The sequence below is a fragment of the Sus scrofa genome, chromosome 14 (genome assembly GCF_054392235.1).
Source record: "Sus scrofa isolate SSC_HxYL_T2T_F1_AM1 chromosome 14, Sscrofa_HxYL_maternal_Yorkshire_Landrace_v2.0, whole genome shotgun sequence".
Classification (NCBI taxonomy): domain Eukaryota; kingdom Metazoa; phylum Chordata; class Mammalia; order Artiodactyla; family Suidae; genus Sus; species Sus scrofa.
This window is the reverse complement of record NC_139396.1, coordinates 151,039,719-151,053,090: the sequence shown is the minus strand read 5'-3', so window position 1 is coordinate 151,053,090 and position 13,372 is coordinate 151,039,719. Positions and strand designations below refer to the sequence as shown.

Below are 13,372 nucleotides of genomic sequence, written 5' to 3'. Positions count from 1 at the left end.
TACCTCTGAAATGTCAGAACTAGTCGACATAATATAATTATAGTAACCAATTAAAAGCATGCAAAAATGAGTACAGTTTGTGTTAAACATAAATCATTGTCTGTCTTCTTACAGTGAACAGTCCAAAAGTGAAACCCAGTGGAAGGAACTCACCCAGTATTTTGGAGTCAATGATAGGTTTGACCCCCCTGTTAAAAAGAAAAAAGTTGAAAAGGTACGATCTTTCTTATTGCATCTTAGATTAGCCAGAGGGAAATGTTTATAACTAGCCTTGCCTAAGTTATTTCTCCTCATTAATTTATTTAGTGAAAAAGATGACAGATAAACAGATAAATATCTAGTTACAGATCATCAGAAAAACTGTTAGGAAGGCAATAAACAAGATATTGTTAAGAAATTGAAAGGGAGGCCCCTGGAGTTCCTGTTGTGGCTCAGTGGTAACGAACCCAACTAAGATCCAGGAGGATGCAGGTTTGATCCCTGGCCTCACTTAGTGGGTTAAGTTCCAGAGTTGCTGTGAGCTGTAGTGTAGGTTGCAGACGTGGCTCAGATCCTGTGTTATTCTGGGTGTGGTATAGGCCAGTGACTGTAGCTCCTGATTCGACCCCTAGCCTAGGAGATTCCATATGCCACGGTTGTAGCCTAAAAAGCAAAAATAGGGAGTTCCCATCGTGGTGCAGTGGTTAATGAATCCGACTAGGAACCATGAGGTTGCGGGTTTGATCCCTGGCCTTGCTCAGTGGGTTAACGATCCGGCGTTGCTGTGAGCTGTGGTGTGGGTCGCAGACGCGGCTCGGATCGCACGTTGCTGTGGCTCTGGCATAGGCCGGTGGCTACAGCTCTGATTGGACCCCTAGCCTGGGAACCTTCATATGCCGCGGGAGCGGCCCAAGAAATGACAAAAAACAAAACAAAAAAACTTCTCTTTAAAAAAATAAATAAATAAATAAAAATAAAAAATAAGAAGCAAAAGTAACATTAAATAAAAAATAAAATGGAGGCCCCACTTTACCTGAGCGGTCAGGGAAGGCTTTCTTAGAAGACATGGTCTCACTAAGACCAAAGAATGGGAGGGAACCATCTATAGGCAGAATCCTGGTATAAAGGCAATAACCTGGGTAAAGGTCCTGGGGAGGAAGAGCCACTGGAAACGTTAGAATAACTGGAAGGTCAGCCTGGCTGGAACAGAGACAGCGAAGAGGAGGGTGGGTAACCCCGAAGAGATGGGAGAGGCAGGCAGGCCGGGATCAGACTGGGTAGGCCCTTAAAGGACACAAGGAGGAATTGGGTTTTAGTCACGCTGCAATTGAGAGTCACTCAAGAGTTTTAAGGGAGTGACACGAACTAAGTTATGTTTAAAAAGATCTCATCTTCTATGGAGGATAGACCTTGGGCCAGCAAAAGTGGTCGAGAAGAGAACAGTTAAGAGATGCTTCTAGACATGAAATGATGGTGGGTTGAACAAGAATGGTGCTGCTGAAAATGGAAGAGTGAGTGGATTTGAGGTATACTGCAGAATTAGCAGTATTTGCTTCTGGATTGCTTATGAAGTGGTGGGGAGATGTGGGATTATGAGGATGGGGAGAGAACCATTTAAGGTTTTAACATAAGCAGTGGTGTGAATATCACGTTAATTACAAAGGCAGGAAAGCTTTGGATGGGAAAGGATTTAGAGTGGGGCCTATCCAAAGTTCATCTGTGGATCTGGGTAATATCAGGAAGCAAGAATAGAGTCGTAGACTGTTGGTAAAATGAGGCAAGAGCTTGGAGGAGAGTCTAGCTTGAGACACAGGTTTGGGAGTTGTCGGTCTGAGGAGGGCATTAGTGTTTCTTAGAGGCTTGAGTGAGTGAGTAACTGACATATTCACATAGGGGGATGTTGACAGACTCCAGGAGCATGAAAGTTGAGCTCTGGGCCATAGGGGTAGAGGCTCGGAGGCCTGCTGGTCAAAGGCCAAGTGTTGATATCCTGCACGTAGAGATAGGATCATTGCCGTGTGTACGTAGAGGTCTTCGCCATTTTCTGGTTAATCAGTGTTTCTTGTGAAATACCTCTGACTGTAAACCCATCATTGGGTGGTATTACCTCATTGAAGGCACATGCACTAAGGCACTGACAGATTTTTGCATGTGAACCTTTTGATTCCAACTTTGCCAAGAAATCTTATCACCAGGTCCCTAGAACATGGGGGAATTGGAACCAAGATCATTTGCTGCTGTGAATAGTTACAGCTACTAAGCACTTTCCTTTTTACAGCTGTTCAAGTGAGGGCCAAAATGCTAAATTTCTTACAAAAGAAGATCCCTAGTAGAGGTGAAACTAAAACCCAGGCTTTATTATATCATTCTGAGGTCTCTAGCTCCCTGGCTGGTAAGCACTTTAAAATGTGATTGACATGCTCTTGACCCTTGTGACTCTGGGAGGCTGGGAGGCGGGATCTCGAGAAGGGGATGTTCGTGGCTGTACCGGACCTGTTGTTAAGGCAGGAGGGAGGATGCTACGCTGACACCAGTGGTGCACAGGCCCTCTCTGGTCCACCTGCTTTAGAGTCCCAGTTGCTGACTAGCTTGTTCTTTTGAAGGAAGGAATGGTCAAAGATTGGTTTTCGTAGGAAATAGTCTTAAAGTTTTACTCGTGTATTAGGCAGTCTTTGATATTCAGTTGTTTACAATGTTATTGTTTCCCTGCATGTATGAAATTGTACCTTGATACTGGTGAGATATGGCTGATTTATTCTTGGCTCTATATTTGGAATTTGTGAAGAGGAATTTTAGTAAGGGGTACTAAGACTCCTTGTGCAAAAATTTTTGAACAACTGCGCCTTAGGAGCTAGTATTCCGTTTCCCATTGTAAATTACTTGTGTGCTAGAAGAACAGTATAAGTCAAACACCATTTAAAAAGGAGATTTTTAAAGCGTAAGGGAAGACCACTGTAAATCCTTTCATAATCACTCATTGATCTGTTTTGTGAGTTTGGATGTTCTTAACGTAGGCATTCCTATGTATGAATGACATCGGGTTGAGAAAGTCATGGCATCTCCTACACAAGGAAGCTGATGGAGCCTGATGCTGGCCAGGCTAGCATCTGTCCAGGATGTTGCCAGCACTTAATATTCTGTAAATAAGTGTAAGCATCAGAGGAAAGGAAGAATTTGGTGAAGCCACATTATTTCATGTTTTCGTAATAGTTGAGCATAATTACATGCCAGCAGGTTCACACTCCTTGTTTGGTTTGGAATTACTCTTTTCCATGCACCCTTTTTGCTGTCATGCTAAGGTCTCCACCATGAATCCAGTGGAGTAACTAGACATTAAAAATGTTCCCATTGGCAGCGCCAAGGTGAAAGCTAAGAATAAATGTTAAGTCCACCAGGTAATAGCTGCTGCCTAGGAAGTCTAGAGAGGATAATGAAAATCTGTGATTTGGACAAAACTAGCGTGGATTTCTAGTCCGTTATTTTATTTCTCTGGAGAAGAGGATCTGTTACCATATCTCAGAGATCCTTGCTAGTCTGTATTCACTCAGTCACTCAACTTGCAAGAATGGTAAAACAAAGCAAACTTCTTAATCTCCTGTCTATCTTGTAGTCTTTTTTCTTTTTTCCCCTTTTTTTGGAAGACTGCTAAGATGAAACCGTTGCTCAAGCAAGGATGTGTATTTACAGCACTGCTGTCACCTGCTTCCCTGACAGTGCAGAGAGGCTTAATTTTTAAGATGTGATCTTCCTAATATCCAAAGCTGTTTTAAAGTGTTCTTTGTATTAAATACAGCTATAATTGTGTTTCTGGCAGCAGTTCTGGCACCCACCAATACTTCTGTAATCATAACATAATTATTTTGAATCTATGGGGGAATTTCTTTAGAATAAATTTTACTCATTAATTTCGTTATAGATGCCTTAAATATTCTTTAGTTGAATCAGTTTGATTAGTTCCCCAGTCATTTTTTGGAAGTAGTTTTAGATCTCCTTAAGGGATACTTTTTGGCAAGATAAACCAGAGGTAATTTAATCATTTGTGGAGTAATTGTACAATGTCTTTGATAATTTATTTTTTTAGTTGTTTATGAGAGGAAACTGCTATTAGATAGGGTGGTTTTTTCTAAATTTATATTTTTAGCGGAATACTTGAATCTGACCTCAGACTTCAATACAGAGATCACAGGCTGGCTGCCTCAAGTGGGCGGGTTCAGGGTGGGTGGTGGGGGAGGTGTGGAGGTGCCTGATGTTCCCTTGGGATCAGTTACAAAATGTTCCCTCTTGATCTTTATGTGATCCTTATTGGGTGGGTAGTAGGGCCAATATTCTTCTCATAATATAGACGAAGAAACTGAAGCCCAGCATGATTTGTCTGAGAATACAAACAAGGTGAAAAGGAAAATGAGATTTTTTTCTTTTTTTTACCATTTTCTTTCTTTTTTCTTTTTTTTCCCTATTTAAAAAATAAATAAATAAAATGAGATTTTAACCCGAGTCATTTGATCCCAAATCTAGATTTTTCTGAAGTAATAATCCAACTTAGTTTTTACTTACCTGATTCAAATAATTTAAGCAGAGGTGTGGTTTATATGTAAAAGTAACAATTAATTCTTAATTCTTTTTTTTTTCTTCCTCCTTTATGGAGGGATTACCAAATTTTTTCCTCTAGATATTTAGGTCTCATCATAAAATAGAAAACTTGAGTGGAAAATTTGTATTAAGATTTGTATTCAATTAAAAATTTTGAATATATTATCTGAGTAAATATTTAGTAGCAAAAGTTCTGTAGAAATATGTCGTGGTACAGTTTGACTTAAAGAGTTTCAATCAGAATGTTAAAAGGTTTAAGCACACACACATATAGATGCTTAGCTCTTCATGTGAAACCTAGTCCCCGTTAATGTCTCAGATATTTACAGTACTTCCTTCTCGGCGACATTTGCAACAAAACTGTGACTTACAGGTTACTCGTTGACTCATGGGAACCTGCCAGATCTTGGCCTTAAATGATTTTCTATCTGTGACCGAATTGCCATCCCTGTTTGTCTGTCCTGAGATTTATCTTCAGTTAAATTCTGATTCCTGCCACAAGACATCTTAGGAGCACAGTGAGTCCCTGCAGAATAGCAGTAGGGTTTCTGTGCCTCCTGCCACTGCTGTGCTATGAAAGATGCCCCAGGTAATTCCCATAGAGGTTACTCTGGGGGCCAACCTAAGACCTTTAAAAAGCCTTAATACTCAGATCTTATTTCATGAGACTACTTGACTGACTCAAAGTTGCGATCTTGGGTCTCATACTTGGTTCTGAGCCCTTGACAAACTATAATGAGGTCTGTAGTTACACGGCTATATTATATAGCTAAACTTTCTCTTTAATGGTATCCTGGTGGTTAGGTATAATATGAATAACTTATTTATTGACTACTACATCCTAAAAACTTTTTTTTAATTCTTTTTCAAAAAATGGTATTATTCTCATTTTACAGGTGGGATAACTGCCACCTATAGAGGTTTAGGAACTCACCCAGGGTTTCTTGGCTAGTAAGTAGAGGAGCTGGAATTTGAACCCAGGTCTCATCTTAACGACCCTGTTCTTTGTAAACTCTACTTTAACTTTTGGTCTCAAGGCTATGGGTATCTTTTACCTAAGGCTTTTTTTTTTTTTTTTTTTTTTTTTTTAACTAAGGTAAGCTTTTTGAAAATATTTGGAATGGTAATATTGGGTTTGGGTATGCATATGAAACCAGAAATTTTTCAGAGCCAAAAGGAACTATTTTATTTTACTTAAATTAAAAAAAAAAAAAGCTTAAAGGAAAAGAGAAAAGGAGAAAAAAACAGTCATATTTAGTAAAACTGTTGAAATTAAAAAAAAACTTTCAAAAGAGCTAAAAACAAAGTTGAACATGTTGGTGGAATTCTGGATTTTATCTCTAGGAGAGAATTTTGGACACCCAAGCCAATTCTCTCATTTTCTTTAAGGAAACTGAGGCTTATGAGTTGAGTACCTTGTTTACCCAGAGCTGTGACCACATTTTCTGACTTCTAGTCCAGGGCTCTTTCCATGATATTAGAGGCTGCTCTGGATGGCTGGGGGAATGGGAGTTAGTTGATGGTGGAGAGAGAGATTTGTACTTTTAGCTGATGTATTTGTAAGTGAAAGTTAAAATACCTATAAGCTCAGCAGTACATGTAAGTTTCCAGAAGAGGGGAATGTTTTGTTTTCTTTTTTTGTGATATTAACTGAAAGCTATGGCTCCATGGTAACCACCAAAGGGAATCTGGTCCATGCCAGTGGATGGCAGGAAAACGACGTGATAAGCACACCACTGGTTTATTCATGGGCATTGGTGGTCAGAGTAGATCTCTGTTATTCTGGTAGGTCCTGGAGTAAAGGGGTACAGCATGCAGATCTTCAGTAATCTCAGGAGGCCTAGGTAATTAGAGGGCAGTGAACAGAGCCATTATATGAAACAAGCAGGGCAGAGTGGATGCTGTCGGTGACTGGGTTGCTGAGCTGAAAGTGCTAGAGGGAGACAGGGTTCAGGGAGGGCACAAGGTGGGGAGTGGTGGGGGCTGGGCATAGGGGAGGGTGGTAGGGTCATCGGTGTGTAGGGAGGAGGGAACCTGCAGAGACAGAGAAGGTAACATGAAACTTACGAGGACAGTTAGGATTTTTCAAAGAGAAACACACCCAGAGGCACCGGGAGTATGAAGAGACTGGTAAATGTGGCCAGAGAACAGGAAGTATAGCCTTGCCCAAGATGGGGCTAAGAGAGCCTTTGGGGACCCGACTGTGAAGGGATTTGGGTGCTATTCAAAAGGAGCAAAGAAGCCGAGTGTTTGAAGCTGAGTAATGACGTATTATCTCCTTTAGAGAGACAGAAGATGCTTTGAAGAGGGTTATAATCTTACAGACAAGAGATGATGAGGCCCTGAAGGGAGACCCGAGAGACACAAGCAGAGTTCAAATAAGAGCAAAGGATGGGAGGCGTTGAGGGTGACTGAGGATTCTACCCCGGGTGACTGAGTGGGTGGTCAGCTCCGAAGGAGAGGCAGGGCAGGAAGTGATGAGCTCGATTTAAGAGACGTAATAAAGGTTGAAGCCCCTACCTCTGCATGGCCTTCAATATGAAGACAACTAGCAAGTTGCTGGAGATGTAGATCTTGGTAGAGTTGAGAGGGCTGATGTTTTGAACTATTTAGAGATACAGAGCAGCTTTATAAGAAATAATCGAAGCCCTAGAATTGAGTATATTATTAAGGGGAGGGAAGAGTAAGAAGAAAAAGGGGTCAGTCACAGAACCTTGAGGACTTCTATAATTAAGGAGCAAGAAGAGAAGATAAGGGGCATCAGAGGAGATGTAAGTTGAATATTTGGGAGTTCCCATCGTGGCTTAGCGGTTAACGAATTTAACTATCATCCATGAGGACGCAGGTTCGATCCCTGGCTTTGCTCAGTGGTTAAGGATCTGGCGTTGCCGTGAGCTGTGGTGTAGATCAGAGATGTGGCTCTGTTCCTGTGTTGCTGCGGTTGTGGCGTAGGCCGGCAGCTACAGCTCTGATTTGACCCCTAGCCTGGGAACCTCCATATGGCCACAGGTGGGGCCCTAAAAAAAAAAAAAAAAGAAAAAAGGGAGATTTGGGGAGATTTAAGAATGAGGATGTTGTTGCCCTAATAGATGATAGGAGGATGAACAATGTCATTTATGGCTGAGGAAGGAGCCGTTTCAAAAGAATGACGAGGACAGAAGGAATAGAGGGTTGAATGGGAGACGACTTGGGGCAACCAGTATACTGTTTTCAAGAGAGAGGTGAAGTACCACCATCAGGAGAAATCATTTCGAGGGAAGGGAGCTCTGTCTTCTCATCCAGCCCCTGGTCCAGATTGAGGAGGACAGGCTTGCTTATAGGTTGAGAGCAAGGGAGAGGAAGAGAGGAGAAAATTTAAAGAGCAAGGTTCTGAATAGCATGTAAACAGGTGAAATTATGGTAAACACATGTGGTAGGATTAGTCTTGGGAAGGGAGATGATTTTTTTTCTTGAAGGCAATAAGGATGGAGGAACAGAGTCATTGAGAGGGAGCCGAGGGGAAGATGATAGAAAGGATGGTCATGCAGGTCCTTGGTTATTTCCCCCCCACCCCCGGCCCAATCTCAGCTTTCCATTAAGTAGGGGGTAGAGATGTAGTCTGCTGAAAAGGAAGGAGGTAGGGTTAAGAGTATTTGAAAAAATGGTAAAGATGTTTTAGAGGAATGTGAGAACTTTCAAGGGCAGAGTTCTAAGCCTACCCAGCAGAGTTTGAAAAATAGCATTTAGTAAAGCCAGCGAATTGAGTCATGGTTTTCTCTGCCACTGATGGGACACCTAGATACTAAAGTAGTAGAAACAAATGGGTAGGAATAGCCGAAACAAGATGTGATGTTATAGGAAGTTGAAGGTATTGCTTAGGTTAGTGGTTCTTGAACTTTAGCCTGGTTAGAGTCAGTGGACTGCTGGACTCCAGCCCAGAGTTTCTGATTCAGATTTGCATTTCTAACAAGTTCTCGGATAGTACTGATGCTGCTGGTCCAGACTCAAACTTTGAGAACTTTTGGCTTAGAGTCTAGTTTGAAAAGATTAAGCATGGGTTGCAGGCTAGAGAGGGAGGGGGCGGAATCCAGGTAGGGGCTGAAGGACTGTGAGAACAGATATGGTGGTGCCAGAGTATGGAGTTCCAAATGAAGACAAGGCAGGTGTACCGACTGAAGACTTGGGGTAAGTGGAAGGAAAGAATCTTGTGTTTAGAGAGAATTCTATATGGCCTAGAACAAGCCTATTCAAAGTATTGGTCTTCCAAGAGATAAAGAATTTGTGCCAGAATAAAACTCAGTGTACTTCTTCCTTCTCTGAGCAAGTCTTGTTCTCATCCTTTTCCTTTCTCTCCTAAAAAAAGTCAGCTAGACAAACTGGTGCAGAGTCATGTAGCTGATTTACATTCTGGCATAAGCTCAGTCTATAGACTGGCATCATTTGCAGACCTGAACTGGTACACAGACCATCCTTGGCCTAGAGTATAGATTCTGGGGCGGGCTGTTATTTAGAGGTCCTTGAAGATGAAGCATATTGGAAGAGTGAGTCTAGGATATTGTTTGGACCATCAGAAGAATTCTGCAGAAACACAAAAAAGAGAAACTTCTGGAGACTGGTGAATGACCACTGGACCAGAATGGGAAGAGGACAGGAGAGCAGTGTGGCTTGGGGTCAGAGACTGAGGGGCTACTGAATGACCGTCTCAAGTGACAGTCGGGAGCAAGGAAAGGAAGCCTAATTGTCCTCTCAGGCCCTTGGGTGGGCTGAGGGATTGTGAGAAGGTCCAGTCTTCACTCAACATGGACATCAGTGACATCCTTGCTGGTCTTTGTCTCTGTAATCCTTGTAGACGAATTATGTGTGGATATTTTTAAAGTCATGTTTCAACAAAGGCTCCTTGGAAGCGAACTTTCTCTTGGTTGACTGGTATAATAAAGCAGTACACTGATGGAAGAGACATTTCCAAGACTCCTTTATGGAGAAGTCCGTTAACTAAAATTTTGGGAGATACGCTTTTTTCTTGTAAGACGCATATATTAGACTATTTTTAGAAATACACATTTACTGTAGTAACTGTTTCCATAAGCTAAAAACTCAGTTATTTAAGTCTAATAAGCATCTTTCCATAATGTATAATGTATCCTACCTAGTCTCTTTGGTAATCTCATGAAATTTTTAATTATGACTTCCTAAAGTATCTTCAGCTAGTAAATAACATTTCCTTAGGAAAGTAAAATCATTCTTATATATCACTTTCCTCCCATCTTTAATATCCACCTTAATACCCATAGTCAGAGACCAGAAGGGGCTTTTGAATGAAAGTCCCAAACTACAGGAATGGGCAGTAGAGAAAAGGCAGAAGAAAATTGTGGTTTAGAATACAGGCTCTGGGCAAACCTGGATTTGTATGTAAACCACAGTTTATGTAGACTTTGTGACCTCGGCCACGTTAATGAGTCTAAGCTTCTGTTTCTTCCTGTTCAAAATAGGGTAACAATATTATTTCATTGAATTGTCGTAAGGATTAAATGAACCTTCTTAACAGTACTAAGCCCACGGTGTACCAACGATAAGCACGCCATAATTTCTAACTATTATTGTTATTAAGGGAAAGCATAGTCTTTAGGGTCACAAAAATCTGGATTTGCATCTCTTCTTTCTTAGTTCAAGAAGTAGGCATTCTCCTGTGGCTCAGTGGGTTGAGGATCTGGCATTGTCGCTGCTATGGCGCAGGTTCAATCCCTACCCTAGGAACTTCCATATGCAACGGGTGCTGGCAAAAAAAAGGAGAAAAAAGAAATGATCTGACCTTGGATAAACCATTTAATATCTCTGAACTGCCTTGTCATCAGTAAATGGGAGTGGTAGCAATTACAACACATGGTCACCGTGAGAATTAAATTGTCTTAAGTATGTCATGTTTTTGGTGTGGGCCAGAGGCATAGTCTTTGCTAGCAAATGTTTGCCTTTATTTCCTGCCTCTAAGTTTTAGGTTTCTTTTCTTTCTAGTCGGGCCTTGAGAAGAGCATAGACCAAGCCGTGGAAGAGTGGAACATTGAGAAGGCCGAGGAACTCAGCAACCAGCTAGCGACTCGAGAGGTGAGTCAGTCACACTGATGACACATCTTCTGTATTTGCAGATTTTCTAAATCAAATGTACATCCTTTTTATGACGATGAGTAAGTTCACTATTCAAATATTAGATCTAAGGTTTTCCTTTCTGTCTACTGTGTTCTCTCTTATTCTGCCATTTATTTCAAAATGCTGGATTTTATTTTTGTCTTTAATGTTAGTAAATTATTTTGGTCTAAATCTCATGCTGGAAATAATCCATGATTGATATTCAACCCTAGATTTCATCTAGTTCAGAGAGCTTTTTACCAGTTATGATTAAAAGGCTTTTTCCATTTGCATCTTTAACTCAATTTAACTTTCCCTGAGGGCAGCTGTGTGTTCTGATGTCACATCTCTCAACGTAGTCCTAACCCTTGCTCCCCAGAATGCTTTCTTACTGCATATTCTAAACAGCTCCCTCAGCCCTAAGAATTTCCAGCCTTTTTTAAACCTCTGGTCCATGGTATAAAACCAGTGGGTATATTGAATATTCTTTTTCCAAGTACACAAGGCATTCAGAAGATTCTCACTTGCACCCCCTGGGAGGAATATATTCCTCCAACTGGGAATCTCTGCAAGGTGTCGCTAGACAGAGTCACACAGATAAAGAGTTCATATTGACTTTTTTTTGGTCGTTGTTTTATAATTCTGTTTTGTCTTAGTGTCTAGGAAGAAAGCTCTATCATAGCTTTCATTTTCAATGCATCCCTGCCTTCTTCACCTCATTCTTAAAGTGCACCTTTTCCGTGATGTTAATCTCATGGAGAACATAGTCATCTGAGGAAACTGGTGGCCACGTGCACTGTTCTTTCCTCCTCACCTGCAGGTGAACATTTTTTCTAAACTGAGGTTAATGATGAAATTACTATTTCAGTAAATTCTTCTATGGAAACACCTTCCACCGTTCCATCCTCAGATGCCAAAATATCTACCATTGGTGACTGTTTGTTGGCTTGTTTTCTCTTTTTGGTTGTTGACCATAAATATCTTTGGGGGGGGGGGTTATTTTCAGGTAGAGGAGAAAACAAGTTCAGAAGTGAGGATTAGGGATTCACAAATTGTCTTTGCTTCTCCTGAAGCCTTTAACATCAATTGCTACATTAAATACTTCTCTTTAGGATGTGTATATAGTTTATGTGCATTCATTAATGGCTAATCTAAAGAAAATTGTGAAGTTGTGAGCTTGAGTTGGGGACCCAGGCAAGAAGAAGCATAAATGGCAGCTATGAGGCCTTTTAAAAAGTGAGATTTAAAAAAAAAAAAAAAATTAATGATTGCTTTTTTTTTTTTTTTTTTTTGGTGAGATTCATTCTTTCTTTCCTAGCTTGTGATATGCTTGTGCTTTGAGTTTGACAGTTGCTCTCTTCATCTTTAAAGTAGCTGTATTTTGATTTTATTGATTATAGCATTCATTGAATATAATAGCTTTCTGTTACTCTATTTCCAAATAGAAGGATTCAGGTATTACATTTTAATGAAATGAATGTGATAGTGTGTTGAATGGAACCACAAACTCAGTAGGATTTCCGTGTTAGTTGTTGGTGATTATCGTGGCTTCTTTAGGTTCATAGATATCTGGGCCCTTATGTCTCTTAATCAGCTGTGTGCTAAAGATCATCTTTAAAGTTCCATTCACCACACATAGCACATACTGTGTATTAGTAAGTAGGCAGTTTTGGCACTTGGAACTTCCTCTGGCATACAGGTACTGTTAGAGGGAGTGGGGGAGTGGTCAGGTTTCTCAGCCAGCTTGCAAGTATACACCGTATAGCAAATTATACCAGTAGCATATCTGCTCTTCAAATTGGACTTGACCATGAAAGAGCAGAGAATGGTGAGGAAAGGCATGCTCGTGGGGCTGGAGGAGACTCCAGTGGGTAGATGTGGCTGCAAGGAAGGGGAGAGGTAGGCACAGTAAGATAGGGTGTTGGGGTTGTGAAGAGTGGGTCAAGGGGCTTTCCGGAAGAGGAAGGTACCTAAGGCCACAATACCAACCATTGTTCTAGGTGACACCTAAATGAGGGGTGTGGAAGATTTTGTTGGCCTGCTCTGAGTATCCACCTCATTTGGGTCAGAAGCAAAAATTTTTAGAGAACTAGTACTGAAATATACTACTTAAATACATGATGTGCCATATGTTGGAGCATGTGTCTTTAGAATCCCTTTAAAAGTTGTGGGTATTTATTACTGTTTTCTCTCCAGCAAATTCTGATGCTGTCGGCATGTGGCTGGTCTCTGAGTTGACTAGATAGTTGACTAGATAGTTCCAGGAAAGCTAAAGATAGACATGGAGTACAACCAGAAGGGCCTTAGGGTATGGCTGCCTGATTGTTCTCAGAAACACCACGGACTTCTGTATCTTCACTGTTCTCCCAAGAATCACAGAAGCCAGTAAACTGCTGTTCCATTCTCATTGCTGGTCCAGTTTTCCTTTTGGGAGACCCAACAGTTGTGTATTTTGTGATCTCTTCCAAATAGCAAGGTGACTTGCGGCTCAGCCAGAGTCTCCAGGTCAATAAGGTTCCTCAGACCTTTGCTTGGTTAAAGGAAGAAAGAGTAATGCAAGCCCTAGTCCAAGACATAAAATGTGGGCCCCGCACAATCCATTCATGGCTGGCTGTTTTTCTGTGTCTTTTTTCCCTTTATTAGCACCCTCCCCCAGAGGCGAGGGGGTTCAGAGAGAAGCATTTCCTTTACTGCAGGCTCTGTG

General features: G+C 41.1%; 1 protein-coding gene across 11 annotated transcripts in view; it reads left to right on the top strand.

The window, feature by feature from the left end:
- The window catches only part of FAM204A (family with sequence similarity 204 member A), a 34,049-nt gene that overhangs the window by 7,115 nt on the left and 13,562 nt on the right, over positions 1-13,372 (top strand). For all 11 annotated transcript variants that reach the window (XR_014825501.1, XR_014825502.1, XR_014825500.1 and 8 more), the window contains 2 exon segments: positions 115-214; positions 10,558-10,647. Coding sequence is in view for 7 of the 11 variants with exons in the window: in NM_001185171.1 (NP_001172100.1) it covers positions 115-214; positions 10,558-10,647 (190 nt within the window). In the remaining 4 variants the exon portion in view is untranslated.